The following is a 15,436-nucleotide window of genomic DNA, read 5'->3' as shown; positions in this document are numbered from 1 at the left end:
ACTAAATCGATCCAATTTTATTGTTCTTAGCAATATAGGTATATGCATGGCTGTCTCAAACTTTGCAGAGACTTAAGTTAAAAGATTTAGACTTTAGCACATTGGTGTAATTTTTTCTAGAATAATGAAATTTGAAAAAAAGTATAACTTCTTGATTTTCAATTAAATTTCGAAATTTATTTTTACATATAACTAGTAACATAATAATCTCATTAATTATATTTTTCAAGATTTTTTTTTAAATAAATTATAGTCCGTTCATTTTTTAATATAACCATTTGATTTTAAAGATATTTTGTCATATATATTTTTCATAAAACTTTTGGTGGGAAACTTAGAATTTTTTTTTAGTTCTTTAGCAAAGCTTATTCTATTAAAAATTGCAGGAGAAAATAAAACTTTAAGTATTCTGAACTTTTTGGTATGGACCATGCTCACTAAAGCTCATCATATGGATACCAATTTTCAGATCATGCTGATCTGTTTGGGCTGCAGGTTGAAACAAAACTTGTTATTTAGATTACTAGTACAACTTTTGGCTACTCTCTACAAAATATAAATACTCTTGGTATAAGCCAATAAACTCTTACAAATTAGAGACTTAGTCCATAGATTCTTATGACGGTAATTAAAAGATGGGAGTAGCACTTTTCTGGTTAGATAATTGGTAATTTTCTTTTTGCAAATTTAAAATGCTATATAGAACAGAATGGCATTTGTTCTCAGCCGCAACTCAAACTCTGGCTGACGTGGAAATTACCTCCGGCATGGTCAGGCTCTCAAGTTAACCTCAAAACCAAATAAACTACAAAATCCACCTTAATTGGTAGCACAATTATATTAGAGATTAAAAATCTTCAACATTAAAAATCTTCAACATTAAAAATCTTCAACATTAAAAATCTTCAACATTAAAAAAACATCTAATTAGCATGAGTAAAAGATTATGTGGCAAGTACTTCTACCCAACAGTTAGTAAGATTAAGCCATATGATACTTAAGATCCCGTTCAATTCGTTAGGCCTTGTATTTTACTTTTGCACACCAATTCATAGCCGATAGCAAGATTGTAAGGTCATCCCCAATGCAAAGAGACTCTCATGATCTCTCCACATTATTTTAGATATAAAATTTGTTTGTTTTTAACTAATCAAACTACAAGTCAATGTTAGAGAAATTTCGTGCCTCTTACGAGAAATAAATACTACTACTTACGAAAGACGGAATTAAAGTCAATCTAAATTGGATTATATAAATAAAATCGTTGGGGCCAAACAAGAGTTAAAGCGAAGAGAGGAAGAGTCATATTTTCAATAGTTTCGATTTGGATCCGTGTCCACCTTCGTTAGAACCGCGTTTATGGATCTGGTCCATTGTACACTTTTTACAAAGTGGTTCTTTCGTGACACTAAAAATCAGTCCAAGGGTCATCCCGTTTAAAAATTTGTACTATAGATATGATGACACCACATTGTATGGATCCCCTTCTACGTTCCTCACACGCACACACACACAGAGACATGAGTTGATTATGTGCACACGACATACGTAATAATAAGTAATGATTTGTCCGACTTCCAAAACATAAATTCTAACCCCTTTATTTACTTGTGCTTCCTTTAGAGTAGTAAACAATAAACAAAATATTCAAGTTTATAAGATTTCTTAATTAATTTGATTTCCTTGCTAAAAAAAACAACGGGAATAATTTGTAGTAGTTTGATAAGTATTTTTCAATTGTGGAGAAAAAGATCGAGTGATATGAAATAATAATGACTTGTATTTGTTTTCTTGTGAAAGGGGATGTTCTTTTGTTTCTTGCCAAAATATCTATGTGGGCTCTAAGTTTCAACCCCGTTTCCTTTAGGTCACATGATGTATATGTATGCATACATAGAAAGAGAAAAATGATAAAAGAAGATGATGAGTGTATGTAAAGAAGAAGATTAAACAATCAGAGACCATACAATGCCTTCTCCAGGTAAGGTGCGAGGTCAATGAATCAATTAACAAAAAGAAGAAACTTTTTTCCAGGAAATATAAAAAGAGGATAGTAAAGGTGAAAAAAAAAAAAGAGAGCTGAAAACAAAAGTTGATTTCAGAAAGCAAAACCCTTTGTTTCTCCCTCTTAACTCATCTCTCTTTCTTCCTCTATTAGTAAAGCTGAGACAGCACTATCCACCAAATAAAAGTAGTAAAGAGCTAAAATCTCTATTCTTCACATGAAAAACAAAAGATTCTTCGATCTTGTTTTTCTTTTTCAGTAAGTCACACACACAGTATAATTGTACACTTTCTCCAATACCACCACCATATCGTTAAGAAAATAAAAACAAAAAGATCATCCGATGTTAGATTACGAGCACAACAATGACCACAGGAACCTTCCTACTTCATCTTCCAACGATCTTCTTCTTGGCATCAATGGAGCTGCCAAGAGAAAACGGAGACCTGCAGGCACACCAGGTTTTTAATCATTCCGCATATGTTTTCTATGTATTGTCCATTAGGTTTTCAATAATTCAGCTAATGAATATTTGGTTTCCGGTACATACTAAAACGTGTTCTTGATATTCCAAATAAGTTATCAACAGAACTGTATTCAATAATATTTTTGTATGAACTTTTTTTTATTCAAATAATTCAGCTAAAGATTTTATATGAGTTTTTTTTTTTCATATATTTCCAAATAGCTAGCTTTGATTTTCGAGCAATAATCTAAGTAAACATATCCGTGCTATAACAGATCCAGATGCAGAGGTGGTATCTTTATCACCAAGAACGTTGCTAGAGTCAGATCGGTACGTGTGTGAGATCTGCAACCAAGGGTTTCAGAGGGATCAGAATCTACAGATGCATAGAAGAAGGCATAAAGTGCCATGGAAGCTTCTGAAGAGAGAGAAGAAGGACGAGGAAGTGAGGAAGAGAGTCTACGTGTGTCCTGAGCCAACGTGTCTCCACCACAACCCGTGTCACGCACTTGGAGATCTGGTCGGAATCAAAAAGCACTTTCGCCGGAAACACAGTGTCCACAAGCAATGGGTTTGCGAGAGATGCTCCAAAGGCTATGCTGTTCAATCCGACTACAAAGCTCATCTCAAGACTTGCGGCTCACGCGGTCACTCATGCGACTGCGGCCGAGTTTTCTCCAGGTTCTTCTTCCTTATCACATCTCCCTGTTGTTTTATTATTCCTATATAATATCGTTTTCTTATATATATATATATATATCTATATAGAAAAAGTGTGGTTAGCTTTTTAATGTTTTGTGGAAAAGCCCTAAATATTGTCTCTATGCCGATGATTTAATTTCTTAGCTTTCGCATAGTTTGATCTCATTTTCTTGAGATTTTATTTATACAAAATAACTAGTACTTCAGGAAAAAATATAATTGGGAATTTGGAATCCTTAAACTAAACCAAAGAATGCTTTCTCCGATGGCGAATAATGTTGTCACATTACAGGTGTGCTTATATATAATGAATTATATTTTCTTTAGTGAGCATTTAGATCTTGACAGAGCCTACCAATAGAAGTTCAGTGCTTGACTGTAGCCAGATAAGTTTATTTTATATAATTCATTTAGTTTTCATATATGAACTCACATTGACCCATTATGGATTTTCATTACCCAACACTTTGTTGTATTTATTTAATACACAAGCTAAAAAGTCTTATAATCACATAATCCCTTTCCAAAGATACCTAAATCCATACCTCAGTTTTATATTACTGCCTTCTTCTTTTGATTACGTACGTACTCCATCCAAACACATTTATTCCTCCTGTTTTAAACTCTAGTATTTTATTTTATCTTCATTTAGTTTAGACCATATTAACGCGCACTAATTTTCAATTATTTAGGTCATCTAAACATACACTAATAAGTAACTTCTCTTGTTTTTAAAAATTTTTCTCAGGGTTGAGAGTTTCATAGAGCACCAAGATACTTGCACCATCCGGCATCCTCCACCCACTAACCACCGTCCTCTACAGCAGCACACGGACAGCATTGCGGCTCCATCAAGAACCACTTCGACCACAAGCTTTGGCCCATTATTGCATGGTCTTCCTCTATTAAGGCCACCACCACCGTCCTATCAACATTCACAAGCTTTGGCTTACCCTTTCAATGCTTTAGCAGCAGCTCCTTTTGAAAGCCTCGAACTTCAACTTTCAATAGGAATGGCAAGAACATCAGCACAAGCGAAGAGCACCGAAAAGGGAGAGACGAGTTTAACAAAGCAGAGACCGAACGAGGAGGCAAGAATGGCGGAGAAAATGAGACAAGAAGCGAAGAGGCAAATAGAAATGGCGGAAACGGATTTTGAGAAGGCTAAGAGAATAAGGAAAGAAGCAAAGGCCGAGCTTGAGAAGGCTCAAATTGTTAGAGAAGAAGCAATCAAGAGGATTAATGCAACAATGATGGAGATAACTTGCCACTCTTGCAAGCATCTGTTTCAGCTGCCTATTATGGCTGATGAGAGTACGTCGTCTCTTGTTATGAGTTACGTTTCCTCGGCGACAACTGAAGGGGAATGCGAGTGATCCAATACGTTTTCATATATATCCCCATATGAGCAAAATAAAACAAATAATTATTTTAAACTAAAAATGATGGTATTTTAGTGGTTATCATTTTGTGGATCTATATATAAGAGAACAATTTTTACCAAAAAAAAAAAAAAAAAAAAAAAAAAAATTGTTTTCTGTTGCCATTGCAGAATTCACATAAGGACTGTAAAATTTTGAGAATCATCATTTTACTTGGTTTTTGGTAGCTTAACATTATAATTTGATTTTGTTTTCCACAAACAAAAAGAAGAGAAAAAACAAAACAAAAAAAAAGAAGAAGAAGAGGAAAGGTTATATGGTAGTTAATGGTGTGGGGTTCATTGATTGGTTGTAACTTTATTTGTGAAAGAAGCATAATGATAAGGTTTTAGAAAATGTTTTGTTCTCTCAGGACTAGTGGAGCATTCTATACAAAACAAAAATAATGAATGAGCATTGATTGAGGAGGGGAAGCTGTAGTAATTTGCATTAAATTCGATAGATAAAAATGATAAGAGGTCAAATTTTCTGTAGAAGATTCTCAGATGGAAATGATTGATGTACACCTAATATAATATGATCACGAGTCGCTTCTTTCTCTTTCCCATCGTTACATTCTCGTAGTTGTAGCTTAGTCTCAATCCGACCAAACAAGAAATCATCTCTCTCGCATTAAGACGGAATCTTACAGTATGCCCATTTGGAAAAGAAAAAAAAATGAATTTTTATATCAACAGAAAAGTTGCCTTAACAGTTGAAGAGGCAGATGAATTAGAAAAGCCAGATCTAGAAGAAAAAATAAGGTCGCTTCCTAGTAATAAAAAAGGGGCTCTTAGCTTAAATATGTACAAAGAATTAACGTGAAGCTCGGCAAGCTTGTTCATCAAGATGAATAAATCAAAGAACGGATGTGGAAGAAAAGAGATTTTAATTTCTATGTGGATCGGAGTTTGATATATAGTTTTATGTTATGTAGAAATAGGTAGGAGTCAAGATGAATAGGATATAGAAATGCTATATATACATAACACACATATATTGTGATAAAACTAGGTAAAAGAGATGAATCTTTGCATAATTTCTTTATTGACACAAGATATTTGGTTTGCCGCTAGTTTTGGATAACACATTAGGTGATAGATCAGTTGACCCATGTGATAAAGAAAAAAAAAATTAGCATAATATGAAACTTGATACTTTTTTATTCAAAATTTCTCCTTTAAAAGTGGCCACTCCATCTAATCTACAATAGAAAACATGGAAGGCAAATTATGTACGTCATTTTAACTCTCAAACCTTTTTTCCTTTAAGTAAAACCTGTTCTAATTAGAATAACGATTTCAAATGAAAAGATACATATGATGAACAAACATATATCTAATCTAAACGAGCAGTACTGTAATGCGAATGAAAAATGGATTCTATCATCCCTTGATATAAGGTTCAAAATTGTGAACTTAATAAGTGGTTAACTAATTTCTTTTTTGGAGTTATATAATTAAAGAAACGCCGTCTCCTTTGTTTAAAACTAGTATAGTACATAAAAAAAAAAAACTATAGGAACCAGCACTAATAGTAACATTTCTATATATCTTAGCAAATTATGAAATATGAGAAACCATGTGCAATAAAACGGGAGGAACAAATTCAAAGATGCCCACCCATCATGAAAAAGCCAAAGTCAGTGTCAAAAATAGAGAGAGAAAGAGAGATGTGTGTGTTTGTGTATTAGTGAATACTGAATACATATGTGATGTACACACAAATGCAATGATGTAAACACATAGGAGAGAGAGGAGTAAATGCTGATTTCAGAGCAGAAGTGGTTGTCGTTTCCTTTACAGGAAAAGGAACGACATGAATTTCAGTGCCAAAAGATTGTAGAAATGGTGGTTAGGAGTCAGGCTTCAGTCTCTCTCACACCTGACCCTTCACTCACTTCCATGATTTCCTTCTTCTTCTCTCTTTCTCTCTCCTATGTGTTCACTTTTCTTACTCCTTTAAAGCCCCCACACAGTCTACTATCTCTGTCTCTCATCTCATGTCACTTCGTGATCTCCTTGATTTACAATCTTTTTTCATGTGTAAAAAACTAAAAAGTATGAATTATGAAAGAAGCAAATTATAAAGGATACTGTTATCAATCAAGCATATGGGACTTGTTTCTTTAATTTTTAACGTATCTACATTTTGTTAGAACCTTCGTAAATCCAATAAAAGGCCCAAACATGAAGTAGTTTTTTTTGGTATGACAACATGAAGAAGTAGGATGTTTATTTTGGTATAACAAAAGGTTGATATTAGTTTAAATATATTAAATGTAAATAAAATAAATAAATAATACTAGTATGCTTTTGAGTAGTTTTTATGTACAACTAGATTATGACCCATCTGATGTGAGGGTTTTTAAATTATCAAATAATATGAAATTCAGTAAAAAAAGTATATTAATATTTTACAATAAGTAAAACTATTTTTAGGAAGTATATGTACAAAATATTTCCATCAGAGAAAAAAAAATTATTCATTTTTTGCTTTAATACACTTATATGTATTTTTATATTTTAAATTTATTTTAATAATTATCACAATAATCTAAATTTAAATTATCATATACCAAATATTCATCATTATTTTGATTATTATTGCCAAAACTTGAAAACATGATTTCATTATCTTACCAAAGAATATACAAACAATTTTTAGACTCACCCTTTATTAGTTTAGCCAATGAAAACAGAACAATATGTCATGTATTATTTATTGAAAATTTAATGAAATTAAAATTAGAAAACAAAATAAATTAAAGTTGACATCATTGTAAACTCAAACCAATATATATTTATTAACCACTCTTTTATAAACTCTTATCAATTTTTTTTTTTTAATTTTAAAATCTAGACCCTAACCATTGTTTTATAAACTCAAAATGACATATAATTTCATTTAATTGTAAAATTTAAATTCAAATCCTTTTTATAAACCCAAACTAACATATAATTTTGTTTAATTATCATATTTAAACCCTAATTCTCATTTGTAAACCCAAACTGACATATAATTTATTTAATTGTAAAATCTAAACCATAATCACTATTTTATAAACCTAGAACGGCATATAATTTCATTAAATTGTAAAATCTAAATCTTAATATTATTTTGTAAATCCAAACCGACATACTAAATTTTGTTTAGTTGTAAAAACTAAACGATAATCCTTCTTTATGTTTATCAAACCAGTATATAATCTCATAATTTTAAGGGTGATTATATTACAACATGTAATCATGTGTTTACTTTTACTAAAAAAAATAATTTTATATTAGACATATTTAATTTTGTTGAACAATTTCAAACCCACACATCGTGTTTTGCTATAAATGAAATATATGTAATTTTTATTATATTAAATAGACCTAACTACCTAAGTGATACAATCATTTGGATTTCATGATTGTTTGGTTAATAATTATCTGAATAATATATTATTCAATAATTATCTTATTGTTAAATGATAACATATTATTCTAATTTCAAGCAAGATATATAAATTTAAAACAATCAATACATAAACATAAACAGTGCACAAATCACTAAACCATAGTCAATACTTAACCCAACCTAACATATAATTTTGTTTAATTGTCATATCTAAACCCTAATCATTCTTTGTAAACCCAAACCGACATGTAATTTTGTTTAATTGTAAAATCTAAGTCATAACCATTATTTTACAAAACCAGAATAATTAATTTCATGAAATTGTAAAATCTAAGTCCTAATACTCTTTTATAAATCTAAATCGACATATAATGTTGTTTATTATATAAACTAAACAACAATTATCCTTTATAAACCCAAACGAATGTATAACCTCATAATTTTAAGGGTGATTATATTACAACATGTCATGTGTTTACTTTTATTAAAAAAATTAAATTTATATTGGAAAAATAATAATTTATTTGAAAACTTTAGAATCCACACATCTTGTTTTGCTGTAGATGAACTATAATGTAATTTTCATGATACCAAATAGACTTAAGTAATACAATCATTTGGATTTCATGATTGTTTGGTTAATAATTATTTGAATAACATAGTATCCAATAATTATCTTAGATGTTAACTGATAACATATTATTCTTATTTCAAGCAATAGATGTAATTTTAAAACAATTAATACATAAACAATGCACAAATCACAAAACCTTAATCAGTACTTAACCAAAACTAACATATAATTTTGTTTAAGTGTCATATCTAAATCCTAATCCTCTTTTGTAAACTCAAACCGACATATAATTTTGTTTAATTGTAAAATCTAAACAACAACCACTCTTTTACAAACCCAATATATAATTTCATTAAATTATAAAATTTAAATTACTCCTCTTTTATAAACCTAAACTGACATACAATTTTGTTTAATTGTAAAAACTAAACTATTATCTTTCTTTATATATTCAAACCAATATATCACCCCGTAACTTTAAGGTTATCAACAACATGTGAGTTTAATTTTATTAAAAAGTTTAAAATTTTATATTGGACAAATTTAATTGTATTGCACAATTTTAGAACTTTTACATCGTGTTTTGTTGTAAATGAACTATATTGTAATTTTTGTTAAACCAAATAGACCTAAGTGATACAATCATGAAATCCAAATGATGGTATAACATATTATTCAAATAATCATCTTAGATGTTAACTGATAACTTATTATTCTAATTTCAAGCAATAAAAAATTAAAATAATACATAAACAATGCACAAATCACTAAAACAACATAAGAATGGACGACCCCTAAATCATACATATATTTATAATCTATAATTATATGTAATAGACTAGTTATATTATTTATAATCTACAATTATTTATTGTTACTTATGTATAGATTTTGTGTGGCAGTATTACAAAAATAAAAAAGGTGCGAGGTACTCAATTAATGAATCGTAGCATTTGAATTTCAACTACTTCAGAGTAAGAAATTCGATAATGTGACTGAATAAGGATGATAGGCTGTTAAGATTAATATGTAATTCAGTAACAAATACTAGAATAGGGAAATCATGAAGATAAGTTTAGTATTCTACAAACATGTAAAGAAACAAAACTTTGACATAAAAACATTCGAATGCAAACACAGTGCCACAATTTAAGAATCCAGGTTGATAGTGCGATATTAAGAAAAAACTTTAAAAGAGTCCGAGTCATAAACTTGGCTTTCTAAGAGGTCTCTACGTCTGAGAGATCCAAACCTTCTTGGTAAAGCTCAAAGTCGATAGGGCTCCATCTGCAGACCAAGGTCAGCTTGAAAGTAGACAGTTTCTTTCCCAGCAGACGCTGCACAAACAAGTATAAGGAAAACATTTCAGAAAACAAACAAATTTAAAGGAAAGGGTGTAGGAATACAGAAGTCTTATTACCAAAATGTGGGCTGATTCTGGCGAAAGAGCTTTTCCTTCTTCACAAACCACAAAGTCAGAGATCAACTCCACAGTACCTACATAATAATAAATCAGCAAAAAGAAATGAGTTTTTGGATTTAAGATAAATTGCAAAATAATGTGTATGAGAGAGAAGAATATTAAAGATGGTGGGACGACAAACCTTTGTTTAGTCGAACAGGCAACTTCTGCTTCCGAAGAAACGGTTCCATATCATGTGTGAACTGTTCTAGAGGACCTTCCTTCAATTCAACCTGATCATTTCGGTGATACCAATACAGTAATTAAGCAGAACAAACGTGTTTTTGAAATAACAGAGAGAAGCAGAGGCTGATCATAGTCAAGACTGTTTGCTGATCTAGAATAAAACAATATATAGAGATGGCACAAGTTTCTGTTCACAAACCGTTTCTGCTGCAATTCTTCCGGTCTTTGAAAAGTATGCATCCTCATAAGCATTAAATAAGCTGCAAAACAACAAGAAAAAAACATCGCAAAGAGTTAAAACAAAGAGACATGGATACAATTCAAGCACCTAACTGTAGTTTTCACCAAAGCACAAGAGGGAAAAAGAGAGGTTTCAATAGAGATACCTTTCCACCTCTTCCTTTGGCATATCAGTAGCAAGAAGTCCAGCATTACCATTAATCAACTGAAACAATATACCACAACATATGTAAATCTAACTGACAAAAAAAAAAAAGGGACATTTAACATAAAACAACCATTGTAAGAAGCAGGGGAGTACACAAACCTTGGAGACTTTGTAGAGACCAGAACGGATTTCATCAGAAGCCGAGCGACCAAGAGCAACCTGCATAACTTTATTCGAACCAAGGAAGAACCTAGACAAAAAAAGTAAGAACCAAGTCAGTCATAGCACCAAAATCACAATCAAACACTAAAATGTAAAAAAAGATACTTATGCTCTTCAATAACTATCTCAATAACATCCAAGTAAACACCAATCAACAAGAAGGAAGCTGACCTTCCATTGTGCATAAACTGCTGTCTAAACTCATTGAATTTGATATTTCTCATGTTTTCAAAAGAGAAAACATAGACAGAGGAATATTTTTCAACAGACTCCCTAATTGCATTCACAATAGTCTCCTTATGATCTCTTCCTTTCTTCTTCGTCTTGGACAAAGTCACTGCAGCAAAAAAACAAAATCAAGAACCACCCTTTAGTAAACCATACCACAAGAAACTATGAAAAAACATTAGAAAGTCCAAAAATTTAAGAGTTTTTTTCGAAAGGGTTCATCTAAAAAAACCTAACAAAACCCTAAAACCCTTGACGGCGGCTACCAAAACCAGTGGTTCCGACAATAGCATCAAGAAAGAGTGAAGCAAGGAAGAAAGAGTTCAAACCTGGTCTGTCTCGCTTTGATTTAGGCATAGCTAAGGTTTCAAATGTTTGTTTGAATGTAAGTGAGAGGGACGAAAGGAAACGGCTTCTTTGTTTCTTAAGCTCCTTTCACTTTTCTTCAGGAAGACTGAAACCCTCGTTCCCCTTCTCTGCTTTTAATTCGCCTTTCTTTTTCTTTTTTTAGTCTGGACCCCTAAATTAACCCGACCCGGATCCGGCCCGTTTGAGGCCTTTATAGTTATAATACATGAGCCAAAATCCCCTTTAATAAAACGGAAGTACACGGCTTCAAATTTGTAAACTATATAATTTTAATAATATGTTATAAATGGGTTATAAAAAATTGATATTAATTTGTTACAAGATATATGTTAGGTGTAACCCGTCTAACTGTTTATTTTCGGAAGATTAAAATTTCAATAGATTTTAGACAATTAATTTTAGAATATTTTTAATTCTCTTTTTACTGATACCAAAATATATCCCCAAAGATTTAATTGGTACATCACGTTGTTTCCAAAAATAATAAACAGAATATTCCGAATTAGTTGTCCACAAAAAAATACTGGAAAGCATAAAAAAGGAAGAAAATCTAAACAAATAATAACAATTAATCATGATTCCTAATATCTTAATCAAGATAATGATAAAAATCCTTTTATTGATATTATAATTTTTATATAATTTTTTTGTTGAATTTTATATAATATAATCAACTTTAAATAATTTATTTTGATTTTTTTAATATATTAAAACTTGATATAAAAGTTAGAAACTATAAACACTCTAAATTGTTTTGTTATAGCAATGTCAATAATATGTCAATAATATGCCAATAATATGTTAATATAATATGAAAGAATTTCAAGAAACCAAGTATATTAAAACAAAAAGTATAACAACATATTAAATTACTCATAATATAATAATTCGCTTTTTAAAAACCAAATTTACAAAATTATGTCTTATAATGACATTCAAGTCATGATATAAAATATACATTATTGAAATAACTTCACATATATAACCTAATACAATATATTAAAATTTTATTTTAATATATAAAATATACAAAATTTTGTATCAAATAAAATTTGACCAGAGTTATAGCACGGTTACTTATCTAAAATCATTAACAATATAAAACTTACAAAATAGATGTCTTTTTTCAAGTCATCGTATTTAGCATATGATTTTATTGCATAATGTTTTATCCAAAAAAAACTTTTAGAAACAATCAGATAAATTATATTTTATATAAAAATTACAATAAATAAAATAAATTTCAACCTGTGCTCTAGCACGAGTCTTAATCTAGTTTGTTGTTATTCGACGGTGGTTAAAACACTTTGATAGTCAATATAATTTGGGTAATAATTTTGTACAATGGATTATAACGTCGAACTAACTACTAGTGCTTATTTTATGTCGAAACTTTAATATTAAGTCTTTAATCAATTGCATAGAAAAAATATATATAAGTGTATATGAAATCGCTAATTTTTGAAGTTCTTTTTCGTCATTAAATGAAAATTTATATATCGATAGTTGTTAGTGCGTATACTATACGTAACGTTAACGATCGGGCTATTCAATTATTAATAAGAGTAGTTTTATAACGTTAGTCCTTTTCAACCAAAAAAAAAAAAAGAGAAAAGGAACAAGTCTGGATTAAGTTAGTCGACTTTTAGATACAATATTGTTGTATAGAATTGAATGAGAATCTGGCGTGGCCATTGGCCAATGCATGGTTTCATGGGTAACTTCATCACGCTATTTTCCAAAAGCGCAGCCCTATTGGGACGCTCGTAGTGTGTAGACACTTGGTTCTCTAATCAAACACCAACATGCACGTTTATAATTAAATATATAGAGAGCCATATACGCTTGGCCGAGTTACACACACAGCGTATAGATAGATATTCATTTCTCTTAAGCATTCAACTTATTTTCTCTAGACTTCTGGTGAAAATGGCAGATGGGCTCAAACCGGTGGTAATGATGCTGGTGGTTCAGGTGGCTCAAGCCGGAGTCAACATTTTCTTCAAGCTGGCCATAAGCAGTGGCGTAAGCCTACCAATTCTCATCGCTTATCGTTTCCTCTTTTCCACCGCTGTTATGGTTCCTCTTGCTTTTTTCTTTAACCGGCAAGTTATCTCCTACAATAGTATATGACCATTTTAAGTTATTAGAGGCCATATACATATTTTGCTCTGTCCTTTTTTTTTTCTCTCTCTCTCTCTTTCTCTTAGCATCCATCCAAAATCGAAAACTAAATATATAATTCAAAAATATAAAATGGAAGTAGATTATGTTATAATATAAAACTCAATTTCGTTTGTAATCTGCTAGCCAAATCCCTTATATATTTTTTTTCTTTGTGTTAATTTATGTTCATAAAGTTTTCTGCATGAATCGGATGCTAGGTTTGCTATTCAGTTATTAATAATATATCAATTAATGTTTACAGGGGGAAAAGAGTAAAATGACAGGGAAAATAGTCTTCCAAGGGTTCCTGTGTGGCTTATTCGGGTAAATAGTTTCGAGAAACAAATATACTCTTGATCCTCTGTGGATATACTGATTAGACATAAATACGTATGATACATGCAGAGGATCGTTAGCATACAAACTATATTCCGAAGGTATGGCACTAACGTCGGCCACGTTTATGTCTGCAGTGGGTAATCTCTTACCCGCCGTAACGTTCATCGTTGGCATCTCTGTAAGGTAATTAAAACTATAAAAAGATTACGATTGATGGAGAGATCAAAATGTTCCCGGGTACATCTCAAATGCAACTTTCATAGCGATTAATTAACAGCTTACGTAAATGTATTTATGTATCATATAGGTTGGAGAGATTAGATTTAGGAACAATGGCAGGGAAAGCAAAGGTATTTGGGACAATATTGGGAGTAGGTGGAGCAATGTTGTTCACCTTCTACAAAGGTTTTTCCATTGATTTCTTGAAGTCTAACATTAACCTTCTGCCCAACACTAGAAGCTTTGTCGACGTCCCACCAAGTGTTGGGAGTCTGTTTAGCCTTCGCTGGTTGCATCTCTTATTCCATATGGATCATCATACAGGTGAGCAAATTAACATGCATAAACACTAGGTTTGTTGTGATGGGCCGATCGACACGTTAGATTGGCTGGCGAAGATAACCATATTTCATTTAAAAAAAAAAAAATTCAGAGCCAGTCCAAGCCAATATCGGTCCATTTCAAGGCTACACATGCCGAGCATAATCCGTCGAATCAACTACTTTTTATTCAATTCTTCGGGCTAGCCAAATGTCAAATTTTAGGATCAAGCATGTACCTGAATCAGTGCTCAATATGGGCTAGATATAAAATGTGCTTGACCATACATGTGCTGCATTGCTAATAGGAATGCTGTGTTAGGCTGAATAGTCTTGTCTTTGATGTATCGACTCGCGGATGTACTTGTTTTCTAAACAAATCAGAGGTGGTCTACACCGGGGGTCTAAGTTAGGACTAAACATGTATATAAAAATCAAGGCTCAAATTGAGATGGATTAAAAGCGAACTTGATCTAGGCTGACATTTATGCACATTACAATAACCCTTGATATTATAGTGATTACATGTCATATCTAGACATTCATTAATACTAATATGAGTCACTTGACTTGAATGGCATTCACATTTTTTCAAAACATAATCTTGCGAGATACATTAGCATTCACAAAAACTTGAAAGAAATAATAATAAAACGTAAAAAAAACATATAAAGGGATCTTAATTAGATGTATCTGCAAGTTTTAGAATTGCAACTACATTATATTGGACTCAGTATATGTGAGGATGGTCTCACTGAGTGATTATGACAATACTCATGCATCTCAATATGTGTTTGTGGTGCAGGTAAAGACAAAGTGTGATCGTGGAATCAAGGCGATGAGGAGGAGGATGTTCTAGAGGCTTGATTGGTTGTGGTCTAGCTATTGTTAGGTTGCTAGAATTAAGTTGGTAGAACATTGTAGGATGTTGGAACTTGATTTATTTTATTGTTGGCTTTGGATTATT

General features: G+C 31.3%; 3 protein-coding genes across 4 annotated transcripts; 2 read left to right on the top strand and 1 right to left on the bottom strand.

Moving 5' to 3' along the window:
- The first annotated feature begins 1,870 nt into the window (after positions 1-1,870).
- On the top strand, positions 1,871-4,711 carry LOC104756985 (protein indeterminate-domain 16). The gene is made up of 3 exons (XM_087483010.1): positions 1,871-2,466; positions 2,747-3,152; positions 3,922-4,711. The coding sequence occupies exons 1-3, from the start codon at positions 2,349-2,351 to the stop codon at positions 4,547-4,549; spliced, it is 1,152 nt and encodes a 383-aa protein (XP_087339136.1). The 5' UTR covers positions 1,871-2,348; the 3' UTR covers positions 4,550-4,711.
- A 4,889-nt stretch (positions 4,712-9,600) lies between these two features.
- On the bottom strand, positions 9,601-11,593 carry LOC104741290 (uncharacterized). Its single transcript, XM_010462102.3, has 8 exons — positions 11,386-11,593; positions 11,000-11,165; positions 10,766-10,856; positions 10,605-10,663; positions 10,418-10,478; positions 10,175-10,265; positions 9,991-10,067; positions 9,601-9,907 (listed from the first exon to the last, which is right to left on the bottom strand). The coding sequence occupies exons 1-8, from the start codon at positions 11,411-11,413 to the stop codon at positions 9,791-9,793; spliced, it is 690 nt and encodes a 229-aa protein (XP_010460404.1). The 5' UTR covers positions 11,414-11,593; the 3' UTR covers positions 9,601-9,790.
- Positions 11,594-13,287: 1,694 nt separating this feature from the next.
- On the top strand, positions 13,288-15,436 carry LOC147928084 (WAT1-related protein At1g68170-like). 2 transcript variants are annotated; one of them, XM_087486589.1, is made up of 5 exons: positions 13,289-13,450; positions 13,854-13,915; positions 13,997-14,113; positions 14,238-14,473; positions 15,275-15,436. In XM_087486589.1, the coding sequence occupies exons 1-5, from the start codon at positions 13,355-13,357 to the stop codon at positions 15,289-15,291; spliced, it is 528 nt and encodes a 175-aa protein (XP_087342715.1). In that variant the 5' UTR covers positions 13,289-13,354; the 3' UTR covers positions 15,292-15,436. The 2 variants fall into 2 exon arrangements, with proteins under 2 accessions (XP_087342714.1, XP_087342715.1); XM_087486588.1 differs by lacking the exon at positions 15,275-15,436 and having other exon boundaries at positions 13,288-13,450; positions 14,238-14,849.

The sequence above is a fragment of the Camelina sativa genome, chromosome 14 (genome assembly GCF_030686135.1).
Source record: "Camelina sativa cultivar CO46 ecotype springtype chromosome 14, ASM3068613v1".
Classification (NCBI taxonomy): domain Eukaryota; kingdom Viridiplantae; phylum Streptophyta; class Magnoliopsida; order Brassicales; family Brassicaceae; genus Camelina; species Camelina sativa.
Note: the sequence above shows the minus strand (reverse complement) of the source record. Positions and strands in the feature narration are given on the sequence as shown.

Excerpts from the sequence above, each read along its gene's own strand:
- LOC147928084 (XM_087486588.1), top strand. The coding sequence starts at position 13,355 with ATGGCAGATGGGCTCAAACCGGTGGTAATGATGCTGGTGGTTCAGGTG. Across the intron at positions 13,916-13,996 it reads TTCCTGTGTGGCTTATTCGG|AGGATCGTTAGCATACAAAC; the intron begins GTAAATAGTTTC and ends TGATACATGCAG. Across the intron at positions 14,114-14,237 it reads ATCGTTGGCATCTCTGTAAG|GTTGGAGAGATTAGATTTAG; the intron begins GTAATTAAAACT and ends TGTATCATATAG.
- LOC104756985 (XM_087483010.1), top strand. The coding sequence starts at position 2,349 with ATGTTAGATTACGAGCACAACAATGACCACAGGAACCTTCCTACTTCA. Across the intron at positions 2,467-2,746 it reads GAGACCTGCAGGCACACCAG|ATCCAGATGCAGAGGTGGTA; the intron begins GTTTTTAATCAT and ends GTGCTATAACAG. Across the intron at positions 3,153-3,921 it reads TGCGGCCGAGTTTTCTCCAG|GGTTGAGAGTTTCATAGAGC; the intron begins GTTCTTCTTCCT and ends AATTTTTCTCAG.
- LOC104741290 (XM_010462102.3), bottom strand. The coding sequence starts at position 11,413 with ATGCCTAAATCAAAGCGAGACAGACCAG. Across the intron at positions 10,857-10,999 it reads CAGTTTATGCACAATGGAAG|GTTCTTCCTTGGTTCGAATA; the intron begins GTCAGCTTCCTT and ends TTTTTTGTCTAG. Across the intron at positions 10,068-10,174 it reads GCCTGTTCGACTAAACAAAG|GTACTGTGGAGTTGATCTCT; the intron begins GTTTGTCGTCCC and ends ATTATTATGTAG.